Source organism: Mustela erminea, chromosome 13 (assembly GCF_009829155.1).
Source record: "Mustela erminea isolate mMusErm1 chromosome 13, mMusErm1.Pri, whole genome shotgun sequence".
Classification (NCBI taxonomy): Eukaryota; Metazoa; Chordata; class Mammalia; order Carnivora; family Mustelidae; genus Mustela; species Mustela erminea.
Window position 1 is genome coordinate 25,167,011 of NC_045626.1, and position 20,144 is coordinate 25,187,154.

Below are 20,144 nucleotides of genomic sequence, written 5' to 3' on the forward strand. Positions count from 1 at the left end.
CATGGCCCTCATTTGAAGGGGGCAGGAGGAGAACAGGCACCTCCACTTTGCAAGGAAGGGATGTTGCCTAGACTCTCTAAGAATATTCTGTTCGTTAAAGGTAAAACCACAGGCCATCCCTTTGATCCAAGAAGTGATTCCCTATAGAGGCACACGCCTCATTTTAATTCCCTGGGCAGAAGCCTTTTTTCTCTTTCCTTCTTTCCTGCCTCTTTCCCTTCCTTCCTTTTTTCTAATGTTTCCAACCAGAAATAATTGATGCATATCCACACAGAAAACTTACTCTAACCCTTTTACTACAAACGTCCACAGACTACAAACATCGCCTGTACCTGGAGTTTTCCACTTGTAATCTACCACGAAGATTTTTCCACGCAAAAGTTTCCCCGGGAACAAAGGCAGGTCTTCCTGGGACTCCGAGCCCCAGCGGCCTCGGGGGCACTTTTTTCTGGCCCCTTGCTATCACCCAGCACGCCGAACTATGGGGAAACCCTGGGTTCTGCTCCTCCAGGCACTGGAGAGCAGGTGCACGCATGGCTGCGGATCTGCGGGTCGCCTGTCACCACAGAGCCGAGCACAACCAGTGACGACTTGCAGTGACTAGGGAAGAGCAGGAGACACAGATGCCCTTGGAATCATGAGCTTCAGAGCCTCCTGGAGGCCATGTCTCAAAACACATGTCAGCTGGGACCTAGTCCCTTGAGGACTGCTATCCTTGCTGCAAATGGAAAGAGCCTTTCTCTTCCTGAGCTGTGGAACCAGCCCCCTGTCCCTGGTCTCCTGGAGGGATCTGTTTCCTGGGCCAGCCCCGAGAAGTGGGGCTCCCGCTTCCCAACTGGTACCTGACCCCATCGCTTCATCTCATGGGTATCAGTGGGTCCCCGGGAAAAGCAAAACCCAGGTCAGAACTAATGGAACTAGAGACGGCCGGCCAAGGACAGAAAACCCAAAGCTCTTGACGGAGTCTCTCCTACCTCCGGTCATTTCTCCTCCGTCGGAACAACTTCTTCGTGTGGGCGATCTCCACTTCGTGGGGCATCGGGTGGTAGCCCTGTGTGGTGTGGGAGGAAGGGGGATCGTGAGTAACTTGTGAAAGAGAGCAAAGACCTTCTTAAACGTAATTATTGATGATAACGTCTATGACCAAAAGGAAATCAGGAGTTTGGAAAGACTAGACTCTGACCGCCAAATTCAGACTGAGAAATGGAAACTGTGTTAGTCAATTTCCCACCAGGCAACGAGGCTGGAATTACAGGACTGAAGAACAGTAGGGACACAAAGGGGACCTCAGAATGTGTTATATCCAGTCATGCAAATTCCAGATGACAACGCTCAGGGCCAGAGGGGTGAATGAACACGCTCAAAGTTTCGCGGAGAATTAGTGACGGAGTTGGGGCCAGATCCCGGATTCATGGCTGCATGACCAAGGACAAGTTACTCTTTGAACGCTCATGACTTCTCTATGCTTCCTGATACACTGGGGATGTCAGGATCTTCTCTGGGCTGTCGAGGGGATCAAGGAGATGCAGTGCCTTGCAAACCCCGAGTGTCACGGAGATGCAGTGTGCTAGGACGCCGGCTGCCTCACCCTGGTCCAGGATGGCCCGTCCAATTCCGCCTCAAGACCCTTATTCCTCATACTCCTGGGGAGTGTTTAGGAGAAATGCGAAATACTTCAATGCTTTTTTAAACTTTAAACTGGGTAAAATCCCAAGAACAGTCTTTTGTACGTTGCCATTGGTACAATAACTACACACCTACGTCAAGGTTAAAGATGGACCCTTTGCTTATAACAGGGGGCTGATTCTGCCAATGCCAGGCCCCAGGCAGAATGATCTGCAGAAGCTGGGCTGATGGTCAGCTCTGTTCTTAACCATCGCCCTCCCCCCAGCAGGAAAGTGTGTCACGGTGGGACATGGGTGTGAGCACCGGCATCATATTATGGGCACCCTGTAGGGGTGGGGGTGGGCAGGGGGTGGTGGAGGGGACCTGGGCCTGGAGGGCTGGGGGGAGGGGGTAGTCTGACTTGGGTCTGGGATACCTGTGTACAGGTCTGATGCAGACTACACCCGGAGTGTCACCCCCCATGTGGCCCACGAGGCCCTTCACACGTACAGGGTAAGAGGGAGTGACAGGGCCCAGTGTGCTGCAGAGCGGTCAGTGAGCATTCCTTTAGCCCAACGTCTGCACTTTATAGATGGGTAGACTGAGGCCCAGATCCTCTATGGTACCAGCCCTCTAGTTGCAGGTTCCACCATGGAGGGTCCCATCAGGCTGCCTTCTCAGGGTGTAGCCACCAACCGAGGTGGGCTGGATATTGACAGCTCTGGCCAGTCTCAAGGAGCTTCTCAGGGTGGGGCAGTAGGAGGACAACAGGCAACAGGCTCAGGAGGACAGGGGACTCTAGCATTATGGATGCATCACGGCCTAACCTCCTACGGAGTCCAGGGAGGGGATGTACATCTCAACATTCATTGTTATAACACCCCCTGCCTCCTACCCTGTCCCTCGCCTCCAATAATCTGGCCGAAAAGTCATGAATGAACCCCGGGTTCCAGACAGCCACAATGGGCCTCTGCAGCCTTAGGATGTGCTTTGTTTAATGGTTTTCTCAAAGGATATTATTTGCTTTTCTTTAATACAAAACACAAACAAGGAAAAACACCACGTCTTCCCCTCTCATTTCCCCTCTCCCATCCTGACCCAGCTCTGGGCTGGCCCCTTCCCTCCCTCCGGGCCTCGGGTCACCGCAGGAACACACTGGGTGTGCCCCACGCAGACAATGGAAGGAAGCTGAGGCTCCCTTTCAAGCTGGCGGCCTGGACTGGGACCTCACCTCGGGCCGGGCAGACGGAGCTGTCCGCAGCCCTGGGCCTTCCACGAGCCCGGGACATGCGGCCGCCCTTGTCGGGGCTTCAGAGTCCGGGGCTCTGCCCTGCACCCTGTCCTCATTTTCCATGCACGGTAGCAGGAGGCAGCCGCCCTCGGGACTCCAACGCAGTTGCAGTCCTAGCTCTCCCCGAACTCAGTGTGGCCCAGGGGACCTGCCGGCCACTCAGGGCTTCTAATGAAGTGTCCATCCATCTATCTCCCCCCCCAAATCAATATATATGTGTGCACACGTAGACGAGGTCACAGTAGTCTAAGCATGGGCTCTGCAGCTGTACGGGGAGCAGCCAGCTCCCGGCTCTCCCTTTCGATGATCTTGTGACCTCGATAGCTAATCTCCCCTCGACAGCTCTCGGTTTGCACATCTGTCATAAGAGCATCAGCCTCCTCGGGTCCCGGTGAGGGTTAGCTGAGCTGATGAGGGTTGAAAAGAACGTAGTCTAGGGCCTGGTATGGAGCAAGCCTCCGTAGGTCTCTCCGGGGGTTTCTCCATCTCCCTCACCTTCATCATCTTCCCCATCGTCCTGACACTCAGCTCAGGGCCGGGTGGGCCCAAACCGGCCAGGCTGCACTGGTCCCTCTCCTCGTGGAGCCCCCAGTCCTGGCACAGAGACTGAGGTGGTTTGCCCGGCGATGGGGGAGCTCAGGTTAGGGAAGGGATGAGGGATGAGCAGAGGGCTGGAGACCCAGCTGCGGAGTTGGGAAAGGAAGGCAGAAGTTCGGCCTGTGCCTTCTTTGGCCCGAGGCTGGCAGACCTCACCGGCGAGGCCAGAAATCTGTTAAAGAAGTGACAAAGGACAAAGTCTTGCACTTCTGAGGCCCTCCCTCCCCAGGAGCAATCCAGGCCCGGGTGCTGGAGGACCCTCAAGACCACTTGGACTGGGTGAACGAATGAGTAAGTGCCTTGCATACGACTTTCAGGGGCTCCTGCAGGAGACGGGCACACGATTCACACTGGCTTCCCTGGAGGGCCTTCTGCCATCATCCACTCTGCTTCTCAGGCAGGTGGTCGACACCAAGGGACACATGCAACTCAGGATACTGCCTGCGCTCCTTCGAAGACGAGGGTGACTGGGTGTCAACAGGGGCAAAGACGAGGCCAGCCGATGAAGAAAGAGGAAATCTGTGCTCAGTCACACCTCTGCCATCAGGCTAGCTGCCTGCTGATCTGCGTTGGCAGAAGTTCTTTACTCTGCACACGAATGTTCACCTCAACATCATTCATTCACTCACAACAGCTGTGACTGGAAACACCCCGAGGGTCTGCTAACCGACAGCTGTATAAGAAAATGTGGTATGTCCATACAATGGAATATTATATGGCTATGGAAGAAATTCTTTTCTTTTTTTTAAGATTTATTTATTTATTTGAGAGAGAGAGAGAGAGAGATTGAGAGAGACTGGTGGGAAATGGAGAGAGAGAATCCTTAAGCAGAGACCTGTTGAGCTAGAGCCCAATGTGGGGCTCGATCCCATGACCCTGAGATCACAACCTGAGCTGAAACCAAGAGTTTGCCGCTTAACCAGCAGAGCCACAAGGTATCCCTAAAAAGAAGGAAGTTCTGATACATGTGTTGATGTGTGGGTGAACCTTAGAATCATTGAGCTCCGGCAAAGAAGCTAGCCACCGAAGACTACGCACTGTACAATCTCATCTTTACGAAATGTCCAGAATAGGCACATCTACAGACTGAAAGCAGATGAGTGGTGGGCGGGGGCTGGGGAGAGGGAGGAGGAGGGGCGTGACTGATAATGAGTACTGGGTTTCTTTTTGGGTGAGGGAAATAGTCTGGAATTAGATGGTTGCACGACCTTGTGAATATACTAAAAAACAACTAACCATATGCCTCAAAAGGGTGAGTTTCAGGGTAACGTGAATCACGTCTCAATTTAAAAAGGTGGGAAGAAAATCCGGGGGCAGTATATTCTGGGTAGAGGGAACCCCAAGTGTTAAAAGAAAGAAGAAAGAAGATCCAGCCTCAAAGGAATGTGTTCCTTTCTCACTCAATCACTCTCCAGGAAGCTGCAGCCCTAAAATATTTTACATAAGCCAGGGTGGCAAAGGGCGGCACATCCTAGGCAAGAGGCACCCAATGACCAGTGCGACTAATGAGAATCCAGAAAGGAGTGTGCACTGGTATCTCCAGGCCTGGCCAGGGGAGATGGGGCTTTGGCTTTACACCAGAGATCCCTCCCTGCTTTTTAGAATCTATCCCTCAAGTGGAGAATGAGAAATTTATCAGGCTTGTTGGAATTACCCTCTAAGAGCAGAGAGTGGCCTTTGCTGTAATTCTTTGCTTAACAAATTCTTCCACTCCATGCTTTGAAAGAGGTCCCTATGGATGTCAGTCCAGGTAATGTCGGTCCAGGAGGGAGGGTGCCCACACCTCCATAAATGAGAGCACCGGCCTTCTGGTTTACCAGCTGCCTGGCGGGTCTCCGCAGTCTTCCGTCACAGAGCGCTATGCTGGACCACCCCCGGCAACCACCCCCGGCGATGCCTGGTCTTCTTCCACTTCTCCGCTCAGAACCCTTCTTCCCGGCCCTCTGAGACCTGGCTGCAGTCTACCCCTCACCCCCAACCTCTGACCACTTTTGCTCACTAAATGGACCTGGGAGACAAGTAGATTATATAAACCAAGCCTCTCCAGGGACAGAGGGAAGGTAATACTCCTTCCGCATGCTGCACTGGCTGAATACACGTGCAACACACACACACACACACACACACACCCCCGACTCGGAGGTCAGCAACGTTAAGACGCAGCTCTGCGGGCCAGTCCCTGATGGCTCCAGTTGCAGAAACACGTTATGTGAAGTCCGCCCATCCCAGGGCAGGCTGAGGCGGGTCCTCACAACCCGGGGCGGTATTTCTGCGCAGTAAAGGCAAGCCCAGCAGAGCTGCAGGCCCCAGGCTGGGAGTGCAAGGGCCTTGTCCCTGGAGGAAGAGTGTCGTGAGCGAGGGCCAACGAGCTCCCCGAGCAAGGAGCCTGCACAGAGATGGCTCTGCTCGGGCGGCTCTGCGACCCACTGACTCTGTGATCACAGTGACACGCTCCCGCTAGGCTCCCCACTCCCACCCCCCCCCACAACCCACCCGCTCTTCCATTCACCTTGACCTATAAAAATGGCCATGTTAGGCACCGCGCATACAGTAGTAAAACAGAAATAGGCAAAACGCTTGTTTGTACAGAGCACACATTCTAGCGAAAGCAGAGAGACAACGGTCAGATAAGCAGATGCTGTGATAATTGACGAAAACGCTACCGAGCAGAGCAGGCTGGCAAGGGGATGCACCAGCGGGGGTGGGGATGGTCAGGGGAGACTCCTGTTACTCCGCCTCCGTCCATCTACCTACCCACCCGTACGTCCATCCGTGGTCCTTTCTCACGCAGCCAGCGCTAAAGGCCTCCCCTGTGCCAGGTGCCTCAGAGGGAGAAAACCAGAACGAACAGACCCAGCTCCAGCCCTGGAGGTCAGGGAACACAAAAGAGTAAGCTGATGGATGCCACGGGCCATGGAGACACTGAACAGAGATGCCTTGGGCAGCCAAAGAAGAAATGAGGACCCTCCTTAGGAGAAGGATCAGAGAAGCCCTCGCCACAGAGCTGGTACCTGGGCTGAGTCCTAAAGAGCTTGAGAGATGCTCATGAGAAGGTGTGTTACTGCCTCCAACTGCTGGCCAATGACACGAGTGTCACGGGAGTGTGTGGAGATGTACTTGGTGCTGTGGGCAGACAGGGAAGGACCAGAGCATCCTGAGGGCCAACACTGGTGCTCCTGACAGTGTCCAGTTTGGGGCCATCTCTGTTGTCCTCTTCACCTCCTGGAACAGGTACATTTCTGTGCCTCAATAAGATTAGTTGGAGTCCTACCCTGCAGAGCTGTGAACATGACCTTGTTTGGAAATAGGGTCTTTGCAAATAGGATCCAGTGGAGATGGGTTCATACTGGAGGAGAGCAGGCCCTAAACCCAATGCCTGGTGTCCTTAGAAGAAGAAAGAAATTTAGCTACAGAGAAACTGGAGACACAGAGGGAGAAGGCGATGAGAAGACACCAGCGTGTTGGACCAACACAAGCTTGAACCAAAGGACACAAAGAATTCTGGCAGCCACCAGAAGCTAGCGGCAAGAAAGGATTCTTCTCCAGAGTCTTCAGAAAAAACACTGGCCCTATAGACCCCTCCATCCCAGACTTCTAGATCCAGAACTGGGGGACAGTCAATGTCTGTTCTTTGAGTCCCCCGGTTGGTGGTACTTTGTGATGGTGGACCTAGAACATGAGGACGCTCCTGGCTCTCCCAACCAGATCCTACAGCATGGTCCCAGCTATAGGCTCACAGCACGAGGCTGGCCTCAGGGTCTCCCCATGTGCTCCCTCCACAGGTGCAGCTTGCTCCTTTCATGCGGTTCTCCAGGGCCCTGTCTGATATGGGTGGTCCTAAGGCCATCAGATACTCCCTAGTGGGCAAGTGCTACTAACCCCACACCTGTCCACTCCAGGCCTTTGGGGCCATAACGCATAGGGTCATGCAGCTCTAGGGGTGGAGGACCAGGCTCTGTGTTGGGGTCTTCTGGTCCCTCATCCAACCAACAGCCTGAGACCCTGCCCAGTCCCCTACTTCCCAGTGCTTTTGATTTGTCTGAGGAGACCCAAATCCCCAAAGTAGGCAGGGTTCCCCCACCTTCTGGCCCAGCCCCACGATTGGGCACACCTGCAGGGACCAGCAAGATGGGAAAGGCAGGGAAGCTGGAAAGACATACACACTTCGTGGAACCCCGTACCCACTTTCCCCTCAGGGAGATTTTCCTGTGACCTTTGACCTGTGTCTACTAATCCCAGACCTGAGCCTGATAGAAATCATCCAAGCCGAACTGTCTCACATGTCTGTTATCTTCTGCTCACACTTCAGCGCTTTGCAGAGGGAGAGGATTACACCAATACAAGAGTCTTCCTCCTAGTGTGTAAAGCGTCCCCCAGATCGCAGAAGATCCGGACAAACAGCACTGTGTGGCCTTTACTGGGAAGCAGGGGAGCTGGGGGCGGGTTTCACGTGGTGAGGCATCTTCACCACTTTTCTGACGAGGTAGGCGTGCGCTCCCACTCTGCTCTGTCCAGTGACACACCTGGATGTCAACTCTCCACCTGGACCTCTTGGAGACCACGATCCCTCTCCTCTCCTTCCTGAGCATGCATGTTGATCGGCCCCACTAGGCTCCTGTCGCTCGCAAGAAGTACATGGGAACTAAAGGTTCCTTCTCTCCAGAAGATACCAGAAGATTCAGGTAGAGGGCCTTATCAGTAGTCTGACAGAAGACAGACAGGATATTGGTTCTGCTGTGCCCACTGGGCAAGCCAAGGGAGCTGGGGCCCTGAAGAGGCAGGACAGAACCTCTGGCCAAGCTGGCTCAGGCCTCCCCAGGCTCCCCCATCTCCAGCCCAACTTGGGGAGATATCCCAAGGGTGAACAGTACAAAGCAGCCACAGCACTTGGCAACTTAATGAGCCATAAAAATGCCATGTACAGCTCCCTGACAATGAGCTTGTCTCAATAGCAGAGGCTTCCTCCTGCGGGGAGTCATGTTTTTTCAAAGCTTCTAAGAAGTTATCCTACCAAGGTCTCACTGTGGGCACGTGGGCAGGATGTGTGGGTCACGTCCAGTGAAATAAACAGGTAATGTTTCTAAAATTCCTGGAATCTCTAGGCTGCACAGCTATTCAGAGAGGCTGACCTGTTCTAGAAAGAAAGGTGAGGGGCAGACAGGCTTCCCTGTGTTCAAATTTGTGGTTTTATTTTCTTTTAATTTATTTTTTCAAGCAGTAGAGACTTTAAAAAAAATAAAAGAATAAAAAAAAACAAGACCTTAGGTGGAGCCCCCGTGTAAAAAACACAGATAAATGTAGACAGGGATGAGACCGAGAGGCTGAACCACCAGCATTGCCCCCTGCTTACAATTCCACTCACACCCTGGAACGCAGACCCTAGATTCCACTCACTCTGAAAAAGTGCTGTTGCTTGCCTATTGTTGCTGGCTCCAAGAGAACTGGACATTCTTCTAGAGGAAGAGCTGAACTTAGGTTCTCTGGGACCCCCCAGAATTGCCCGTGAACATTTTGCCTGTGTCAGTCTTCAGGCTGAGCCCATGATCTTCATCATCATCTGGGGGTCTGTGCTGCATGGTAGGGCAGTCACAGAGACTAGCTCGCTGCCGTGGGGAAGCGAGCCCTCATGGGGAACCCACCCCTCCCTTTTCCTTCAAGTTGGGTTTCTCACCATAAAAACCAAAGGAGTCCTGACTGATGTCTCACACACCCATCACACAACCTGGATCCCGGCTCTGTTGCCACACCGGGTGCCTCCTGGTGGAAAATGAAGATGAAAATAATTGCCTCTTTAGTCATGACTTCCTTTGATTTTGTGAGCCAATAAACTTCCCCTTTTTATCTTTCAGATATTTTGAGGTGGGTTTCTATCATTCATAACCAAAGAAGTCCTAAGCAGTCTGGCATGAGATCTCATTATATCCATGAAGTCATGGGAAGCAAACATGACCACCCCCGCCCCTTCCCACTGGAACCCACGTCAGGAAGAATCCGCTGGGCAATTGCAAATACAAATGGCATTTGCTTGACAATTTCTGAATGAAGAGAAAAAATGGGTGAGAACATGAACAGAAACTGAGAAACAACAGAACAATGTTAGAACATTCTTTCTGCATTCTATGGTGTAAAATGTAAAGGAACCTGTTGCCGAGGGGCCGGATTTTCCATGACCATTGTCAGCCTTCCATTGTGCAAGTGAGCCCAGGGGCCATCCTGGATGCACAGTGGTATTCCCGGGGCTCACTGACATGGCAGCAGCCATGCCGATGCAACTGGGACAGACATGTGCTCTCCACTCTCCTGATGAGGGACATTTACTGAGGGTCCCGGGAGGCCTGATAAACTGAAAAAGCTACCGCCTTCAAGCCATGGCAGACCAAAGGCTGGAAGAGATGCAAGAAATGGAATGGAACAAGGACCTCCCGGAGGAAGGGGTGCCTGAGGCTACCCTCAGAGTTACCGGAAGCAGACTAAGAAAGATGGCGGCCTTGGTGCAGGTTGCCAGGAAGCAGGCGTTAATTAATGGCTTTGCTCTTGCTTCTCCTGAATGATCTCTGGTACAGCTCAGTACACAAACTGGGAGTAGTCAGGGGTCAGTAAGTATGAGGGCACCTGCGGGCCGTGTGGCGGGATCTCCTGACCAAATGACCTCTAGCAGTGGTGCTGAGATGCCCCTCACCCTCTTCTTTTCTTTGGCACAGTCTGTGCTAGTGAGATGTCACCATCTGTACCCCAAATCCTTATGCCAGGAAGCCCCCCACCCCTGAGGCCTCCTCAGTATTTCCACCCATGTCCCTCATGCACCTGCCAGGAAGCAGCAGCTCAAACCCCCAGGGACACCATCCTAGAATGTGGGCACCAGGGTCCCCTCACCAACCGCTTCCTGAGCCCCCTGGCTGTGTCCAGAACATTCTCAGGGGACAGGAGTGCAGCTTGCTGCAGCCTCAGCCTCCTCCATGTAGCCAGTCAACGCCCACCTCTCACAAGAGAAGTCGTGAGTGAAACACCGAGTCAGGTCAGCCTGGCCAGGCCAGAGGGCAGCGGGCAGCTCGCAGGCCACTGAAGAGGTCAAGCCACATGAGACGAGGAGCAGGTGCAGGGAGAGGGCGTGGAGGGGCTGGCTTCTATGCTCAGGCTGTGGAGCACCTGCAAGGGTAGCACTGGCACTGGGGCTGGGAGCGAGAGGCCAAAATGCAGCCCCTCCCTCAGGAACCACTGGGCTTTCATTCACTCCTGCGACACTCCCGCGAACCCAGCAGTGGACTGATCAGGGCTTCCATCCCGCAAGGGGAAGGGGACAGCCAACAAGATGGAGCTAAAAAGAAAAAGATCACTTAAACAGAGACCGGTGAACTGGAACAAAAAGAAACAACAAAAATGAAGAAGAAGACAATGCTTTTCGACCAGAGGACAGGAAAAGGTCTAAGAAAGTGACATTGGAGCCCAGCCAGAATGACTAGGTGGACAGACGGAGACAGAGCCAAAACTGAGACTGATGTTCACTATGGGAGAAAAGAAATGGAAGAGTTGACTCTCCTTCTGTTTAGTCTTCAACATACAAAGCTTAAGAGTTTCTTTGATTTAAATAAAGTAGTAGGCCTAGATTAGTAGTTCCCAGCCTTTTCAATTTTATAGACCGGTAAAATTTAAATTTAAAAATGGGGAGTTGTTACGTTTCCCTCTGCCTGAGGATGTTCCATCTACCATAACCTTCATTTCACAAAGGACAGGACTTTAAATAGAAGGTGGTCCTCTACTCGGATCAGCCTCCGCTGTGTGCAAAGTATGACGCCACCCTACAGACGGCCTTTTACACAGGGTCCCAGGCAGGTGCTTGCCTACCTTGCTCAAGTTCACCCACATGTACTTAGAAATAAAATGAAAATACCCTATGGGGCTCATGCCCTCTTTGTAGCAGACCACACAGGATACATTTATATGTACACAATTATCACCCAGGGTACATACTCCGGACCAAGTGTTCTCAAGTTCACAGGCCATTTAAGAGGTTCTCAAGAACGATTCCGCACAGATGTGATCATTTTCACCTGACCTCAGTCTCCAAGAAAACTGTGAACTTAGCATTTTTCTCCTTTTGCCGAAGGGCCGTGGGAAGACCTCTGGCTTACCTGTGTCGGCCTAGGTCATGGACCACAGCAGTGATCACTCCCTCCAGGGTGTGAAAGGCAAGTACTCATGTAATCCAAGCCTTTTCCCTTCCTGCTCATGTATTTAATCAAGCCACCATCAGTTTTTGCTTGGTTTTATTTTGGAAGCAAATGCAGGTTTTTGTCTTTTTTTTGGTCATTTGCTCACTGACCGTCCCTCCCCATCTTGGGCCCTGTGCTGCCCTCTTTGGGTCACTGATACGATGCAGTTAGCTTGGTGAGGACCCATTGGCCTACGAGCACACAGCCCTCCGCTGCCAGCAGCTCCAAACACTGGTGCCGCCTCCCCGGAACATAGCAAAATGCCTCCCCAGCCAAGCGCCAGGCCCTCCCTGTAGCCCTCCCAAGGTGGGGTATGTCAGAAGGGCAGCGCCCATCTGCCGGATGGCCCCGCTGCAGAAACAGAAGGGAAAGCTGATGCACTTGCTGTGCCCTTTATCCATGAGGTTTACAAGGATGAGATCCCCGCTCCCTCCCTCCTTTCTTTTTTGAGAAGGCGACATTGACCAGAGTGTGGCCCTTTAGTAGGAGTGGAGAGCTGGCCTGCAGAGCCACCCAGCTCCGGGCTCTGAGCACCCCTGGCATAACCAGGAAGGTCAGTGTGCACAGCTGGGCCCCTGGGATTGGCTTCGGGGCTGTGGGCCTGGGTGGCTGACTCGAGGGCCAGGATTTAAGGGCATGGCCAGGACTCCTGGCAGAACCACAGCTTTTCCAACCAAATCACTTCCGTGGAGGAAGCAATTCTTTCTGCTCTCACTGCCTGTGCTCCTGTGTCAGATCAGAAGCCTATCTGGAGGAAAAGCGTTAATCACTATCCCCCACCTCCCCATCTGTACCCCACAATGCTAGTCCTGAGGACTGGCTTTAAGCTTCTGTTTATGGTAATGCATCAGAAGGTGCCCTGGGCCGGGGGCCAGGAGACCCAGGTGCCTGCCCTGGGGTTGGAGGTAGACTGTTTCCCAGAGCTTTAAGGGGTGCCTACCCCCCCCCCCCCCCCATGTAGCTGCTGCCTTACCCTTGCACCACACATTCTGGAACCAGGCTTTTCCCTCTGCCTGCCACATCTTCCCCACTTCTGTTTACCCCTGCAATACTGTCCCAACTTTGCCATTGGCATCAATGCCCATAAAAGAACCAATCCTGGTTCGCATGAGAATTGATCCACTTGGTCACATGGCACTTGGGTAAACTTCTTAGCGCTCCATCCTGGTATCTAAATAAGCTAGGTTGTTGCTTCTTAGCTTATCTCCCCAAGCACGTTTTGAAATTTCAGGAGTTGAGGGGCCGTGTTTCCTTCACTTCTGCATGCCCCGCGGAGATAGATACTGTGGTCCTCCATAATTACTGGTTGGATGAAAAGTTAAGATGACTGACAGCTCTGGATGGACCAGAGTTGGGCCACCCCCTTTTCTCTGTGGGCCGGTGGAATTCACAGGTGACCCGGGGCTTAGAGATCACGGCCCTCAGCCGAGGAATGTCTCCTAATTGTAAGCAGTTATGACGCTCCACGGCTCCCTCAGCCCTCCATCCATCACTGCAACTCTCCTCCCATTAAATACAGGAGATCTGAAGACCCGGATCCCCCCAGTCTTCGGTTAGACTGTAAGCCCTCTGAGAACCAAGGTGGCTGTTCGCTGGCCTGCACAGTGACAATGACACTGTGGATGTTTGGTGCCCACCACTTGACTCCACAGGCCCCCTAGGTTGTAACAAGCATCCCACTTCTGCCAAGTCCATCCTGAGTGCAAGGCCAGAGGCCAGTCGGGCCAGGCCGTAGGTCTGCTCCCTTCCCTTCTCTAGGCCGTGGTCTCCTCTGCTCTAAAACGGAGAACTTAAGCAAACCTTCCCTTGTGAGGATTAAACGAGGTGCTGGAAGTCCAAAGACAGGACACATGGGCACACACCTGGCCAGTCTTTGAATACATGTTTACTCAACCCACATGGGAGGTGCTTGTGCCCAGATCAGCCTGCAAAGAGGAGGGTCCAAGAGTATTCTCGGTCTACAGAGCTGAGGCCAGACAGGCTGAGAGGGGTCAGGACCCAACAGGGGATGAACATGGTCTGGAGAAGTCACACAAGGAACAAGAGCCAGGGAGGCGGTACCAAGAGTTCACCCTGTTGGGCAAAGGGATGAATAAGCTTCAGGGTCCAAGAAGGTAGGGATGGTCTCCACAGGGACTCAAAACAAGGCTCCCATTGGAAGGTGGGCTGGCTCCAACTGGGACTGGGAGTCAGGCACCCATAAGGAAGGTCCCACGCAATGGCCCCTCCGGGGCTACGGTCACTGACGCCAGAACAGCATTTGGCCCCTGCTCTCTGCCCTGGATCTGTGCTCTTTGCTCGGTGTGAAGCACCTGGTTGGGGGGTGGGGGAATGGGGTTGAATTCCGGGTCCTGGCCGGGACCACAGAGTAGGCAAAGGCTAGGAGACTCCTCAGAGTCCTGCCTTCCCTGTCAAAGTCTGACCTCCCAAAGAGTATCTCCCATGTTGCCCACGCTCAGTGAGACTCTTCCACTTGACCGAGAACACTGAGAGCTGGGGAAGAGGTCGAGGCAGCTTGTCCATGGGGAAATAACTGCCTGTGCACTCCTAGGCTACCTCCTAGGCTGCCTCCAAGGCCACCTTGGGCGGCCAGAGATGACAAAGAAGATGGCAAGGTGAGGCTAGAGCATCCCTGAGCTGAGTCCCGTACGGATAAGCTAGCCCAACAATGGGGGGAAGCTAGCCTGCAAAGGCTTTCCTTCCCCTCCAGTCCTGCCCCATAAATACACTCCCTTCCACTGAGTGAGCAATTCCGTTTCCCTGGAAGGTATTCACAAGGTCTCCTTACCAAAGAAGGAACTAAATATGTCTGCAAGGATTGTAAGCTGTGATAAGGATAACAAGAGCTTCTATCACTCAAGGAGCGGGCATGGAGTGAAGAGTTTTACACGTATCGACTAATTTAAACCTCACACCAGAGAGGGAGGTACTCTTATTATCCATTCTCGACAGGAGAGGAAAGGGAGGTTGGATTCAATTAAATGGCAGACCCAAAGCAATGCGCAGTAGAGTGGGTACATCAACTCAGGCCCAGGATGGAACCTTACGCAGTGCCCAAGAGAGCGGCGGATCCGAGACCCAGCACCAACCATAGGATGCGCCAACCCAGAATTCACTGGGGTTGCGTCTCATGGGCAATGGACCCCTGGTTTCCATTTCCATCACAATGCACTTTGCAACGGTGACTGTCACATAGCAGGTACTCCATGACGTTTGTTGGTAGAATGAGAAAATGAATGAACAAATGATAAGCGTGATTTACAGCAAGCCAAGTAAAAGGTTAGCCTACTCATGGTTTCCCTTGGATTCGTACTGTGGACAGTTGGCAGTGTCAAAGGTATACATTCCCAGGGTTGCCATATTTGATCTATGTAGGGGTACCTTGCTTCCTCCTTTTCTCTCCTTCCACATCAAAACTAACAGCTAAGCTGCCAAGTTTAATATTCATGTGATGAGTACCATGGGAAAATAACGGGTCCCGACCCATGTGTTGTCCAACCTGAAAACTAGAAGGAACACGCTCTTATCCTGGCGAATATTTCCAATGAGGAAGAAAGATGGGACATGAGTAGATAAAGATGATTTCCTTCAAAACTGCGTGCTTGCAAGAACTTCCTGCACGCAACTCTGCTTTAACTGGAGTCGGAAGTCAGTAGTCCTATTGCAAATATCTTTGGTAAAAGAAATAATCGCCTTCAACTTGTTAATTTTGTAAGGGAATACTTTAAGGACACAGGCTGTACCTCTCTCTGACTAAAGGAAATGTACCATTTCAGAAATTCAATTAGTTGTTCCATTCCCAGAAAGCAGGGCTGAACTTTTGTGGTGTGGATGTGGCCGTTAAGGATTCCCTGCCACATCAAAGAGTCTTTCCGGGTTGTCTTCAATCCGGCAGTCATTGGTCTCAGCCGGCTCATCAGGCCCCAGCAGCTACGATGACCTAGTTGGTGTCTATTTCCCTCCATGTCTCTGTAGCAGACAGCGATGTGACCTACTTTCAGGGGCACAGCAGTGGCTCAAGAAGGAATGGAAGGGAACAGGACAGCCTGGACACAGGACTTGGAAGCGCAGGCTCTGGTTACTTCCTGACACCCTCCCGTGAGGGTCAAGCACAGCGCCCATCCCTGCCACCTCCTTCTATCTGTGGTCTTTGCTTCCTATAGCTCCTCTCCTGACTCCATTGCCCTGGGTAGCCTTTCCAACCTCCCACCATCAATCAGGTTCTGATGGTGGGGGGGTGTTCCCAGTCTTCCCATTCTGCAGCCCATAAGGAGGACGGTGACATCGCTGCAGCACGTGGGGGAAATGCAATGAGGCTTCTTGGGGTCAGAGGATGGTAGTCTGCTCCTCCAGGCTGAGTGACAGCCATACCTTATCCCGACCAGGACTTAGTCTCAAACATCTATCGGGACGCTCTGTTCTATTTTAAAAAGTAACTAAAAAATGACAAAGAAGCGGTTTTAAAAATTCCGAGCGTAGGGGCGCCTGGGTGGCTCAGTGGGTTAAAGCCTCTGCCTTCAGCTCGGGTCATGATCTCAGGGTCCTGGGATTGAGCCCCGTATCGGGCTCTCTGTTCGGCATGAAGCCTGCTTCCTCCTCTCTCTCTCTGCTTCTCTGCCTACTTGTGATCTCTGTCTGTCAAATAAAAAAATTAAAAAAAAAATTCTGAGCGTAAAAAATGACAAAGAAGCGGTATTAAAAATTCTGAGCATGCGTGTGATGCACAAATTGCAACTAGGGAGTCTGTGCAGGGTCAACCCTCCAGAAGAGAAGTGGGCAAACGTTCCCTATAAAGAGCCAGATAGGGACGCCTGGGTGGCTCAGTCGGCTAAGTGTTTTGCCTTCAGTTTGGGTCATGTGGGATCGAGCCCCACACCGGGCTCCCCGCTCTGCCTGCTGCTCTCCCTGCGTGGGCTCTTTTGTCCTCTCTCTCGCAAATATATAAGCAAAATCTTAATTAAAAAAAAAAAAAAATGAAGAGCCAGGTAGTAAATATTTTAGAATCTGCATGCCATGTGGTCTCAACTGTCATTGTACAGCAGAAGCCATAGGAGCATAGCTGTGTTCTAATAAAACTTTATTTATAAAAATAGGTGGTGGGCCAGATTTGGCCCATAAACTGTCACTTGCTGACCCCTGTGCTAAAGAATTCTTGGAGGCCAAGAGTATTTTGCAGCAGTTTGTCCTCCCTCTGGGCCTTTCCCCTCACCCTGCCCCAGAGGTGATTTCTTGAGCTTGATAGACAACCGGGTTCCTCACAGTCTCCCTTTACTGCTATTTGAACCTGTCTTCAGGGAAGGCCCTGATAATCTCAATCTCCTTCAGGGGAGGTCCTGATAATCTCCTGAGAGGAGAATAAACGGATTTTATTTACATTTCAATCAATGAAAACCTAAGGCAGAGGCTCTCACTGACAGCCCCAGGGGAGCTCCGAAACATCCAGGTGGCCAGGCATCCCTGGGGAGCCTCGAGGCAAGTGGTCTGGGCTGCAGCCCAGGCAGGGGAGATTTTAAAAGCTGTTTAGGGTGATTCTAAAGGGTGGTTAAGTTGAGAACCACAGCCTTAGGTCAAAAGGGGGAAAAAAAAGTAGTGGTAGTGTTTTAGGAATAAGTGAGCCGGGCAGGTATTGTTGGTTTTTTTCTCCTAAGGGTGGGGATGAGGAGGAAACATGTCCAGAGCCCTGGAAACGATGCCACACAGGCAGTCCGCCTCAGCCAAGGCTGGCACTGTGTGTGGATTTCACCATGCTCTGGCAAAATCCAGGACCGTCTCCTTTGTCTCCCTCTTGATGTCTAGTATGGTTCTCTACTGGCAATGTATGCTCTGTGAACACTGGCTTATCATCAAAAAGTGCAAACAGCCTAATAGTCAATCATCAGCCAATCAATCACACCTCATTAAAAACAAAGAAAAGGGGGACCATGTCCTGCCTTAAAAGGGACTGTTGTCTAAGGCAGGGAGATAAGGTCCGCACAGATGAAATATACACTAGGCTTAGCTATATTCACACTATCTGATGAGGCAGTTGTTCCAACACCTGAGTGTACCCTGCAATCACCTGGGAAGATTTGAAAAATCTCAATGCCTGTGTTGCACCCTCTGCCAATAAAATCAGAATTTCTAAGGGTGGAAGACTGGCATGCGTCTCTTTTAAAATTCTCAGGTGATTCCAACATGCCACAAAATCGGGAACCATGGTTATAAGATCCTGCTGCTCTGATGCGGTCCATGGCCCAGAATCCTCAGCATCTCCTGGGAGCTGGTTAGGGATGCAGGAATTCAGCCCTGTTCCACGGAGTCAGAATCTGTGTAGGAACTGCTTCAGCCTGGCACCTGCAAGCTCATTCAGGTGTCAGAAGGGCTGTTCTAAGGTACCATGTTCTGAGAAAGAGAAGGCTCTAGAATGTCCCCACACGGTAATTGGGGAACACTTCTTAGAGGAAGGGAGAGAGGAAGGATTCTAAAGGATGGGAGAATTAGAGGCAGAGAGGTGGTGGGGAGGACTCCACATACAGAGGCAAGAGGAGACTGGTCTTCTGGAAAGGAGAGCCAGCAGGAAGAAGTTAAAAAGCGTTTTTTTACAAAAGAAAATCAAATCACACTTGGTTACACATTTAACATGCTCAAGGTTTTTAAAAGGATAAAATGACAGGAAAGTCAGGTTGGTCTTGGTCAAGTCAGGGCAGCAATGAAGGGCCGATGGGTGATCATGGATGGGGTCATTAAGGAAAATTCCAGGAACTATGGATGCCCAGGAGAGGGCTCCTGGTTTTGTCTCATGGGGCACTGGGGAGCTACATGTTGCCTTTTGAGTCAAGGAGGGAGGTAACAGAGGTAACAGGAGAAGGCACTGGGCAAAGGTGCTCTGACAGTTTCTTTGAAGAGGACAGATTAGTATGAGAAGCAGCAGGGAGACAGGATGATCAGAAAGGAGGTTCTAACCACATCTGGAAGACAGAGCCTTTGAGAAGGTAGAAGAATAGAGCACCAAGGAAGACCTTTCAAAGGAGGGAATTCTATTCTATTCTATTCTATTCTATTCTAATTCTATTCTATTCTGATTCCGTTTGGTGGGTGTGGGCAAGAGAGCATTCTGAGGTCTCAAATCTGCCATGCTGTGTTATAGAACTGACTGGAAGGAAATCTAGAATCTCAAGTATTGTTGTAATAAAGCCTTTTGGTCATGACCCCCAAAAGTTATCTATGGGAAAGTACAAAAGTCTCTAGCAAACATGACTCCCAAAGGGAAGTGGAGAGGAAAAGCTAAGCTGTACACAAGCCCTGGGATTGTCCTCAGCTCCAGTAGGCCATGAAGACCCAGAGCAGCCCTTGTGCACAATCCCTTTGTTTCCAGGCCTCTGGAAGTCAAGCTGATTCCCAGTTGAGTTGGAAATGCCGGGAGATTTTTCCCATGTTGCGGTAGATTGGAACAATAACTGCGCAGTGGACGGTACCACAATTGTTTCCACTGAAGTTATTTCGGGGGAGTTTAGGAAGATTGTCTTTTCCAAGACATTTCCTTCACCCGATTCTCTTTATGAAAACACTAAGGGCAGAAGCCAGTGTCGCCACCGACATGCTTGCCCTGCTCACCAGCACGCGCACAGTGTTCCGTGCGAATGACTCCCAGTGGCCCCGTGAACTCCCATGCAACACCTATTTCTTCATGTACTTGTAGAAGCTCTTAGATTTGTCGAGCGCCTCATGGTTGTCCAAGGACTTCCTCGTGATCATCTCACTGGATTCTCCTCTTGAGATGGTGGTGGGAGGGATAGATTTCATCATCCCTACTCTAGTTATGAGGAAACGGAGAGGAGAAAGAGCCACTGTGATTGGGTTCACTGCCTGCTCATGGTCTTCTCGCCATTGCCAATCTCATGCCGGCCAAAGATGGAGGCCTGGCCCTTCTGTACTCAGGGCCCCGTGTCGGTGTGGCTGTTACACACAGGGCATGACAGCGAACATGTGGGATCCAGCGCTGGCAGGAGAGCAGGGGCTGGATGCGGGAGGCCTTCCAGGGCAGGAGCTACATTCTACGTGTGATGGGGAAGCAAGGGAAGGAGAAGCATGTTCGTAAAACAGCTAGATTGTGGATTTGGTGGATCGTGCCGATGTGGTGTGGAGGACAGTTTCATGGGGCTTTTGAAGGGCAGCCCAGGGCAGGGTTGTTAAGAAGCCATCCCAAGGTCAAGAGATGTCAACGGCTAATGTAAGGATTGGGGAAATGGCAGAGGGACAGGAGAGTCTGTGAACATCTAAGAATAAAATGGGCTAGATTTGGTGAAGGGTGGGGGTGGGGATGGGGGATAGAGCACCACCCGTGAGAAATGGCAAATAAGACACAGTCCTGGTTCTGAAGGAATAGTACATCCTTGCAAGACAGTTCGAAAATGAAGGAGGATGAAGCCTGGTGAAATGTAATTCATATCAAGAAGGCAGAG

The 20,144-nt window shown here is 51.7% G+C and overlaps 1 protein-coding gene across 6 annotated transcripts in view; it reads right to left on the minus strand.

Annotated features, from left to right (window-relative positions):
* The window catches only part of CTIF (cap binding complex dependent translation initiation factor), a 281,960-nt gene that overhangs the window by 127,464 nt on the left and 134,352 nt on the right, over nt 1-20,144 (minus strand). For all 6 annotated transcript variants that reach the window (XM_032311400.1, XM_032311401.1, XM_032311399.1 and 3 more), the window contains one exon: nt 975-1,051. In XM_032311400.1, coding sequence (XP_032167291.1) covers nt 975-1,051 — 77 coding nt within the window. The remainder of the gene's footprint in view (nt 1-974; nt 1,052-20,144) is intronic.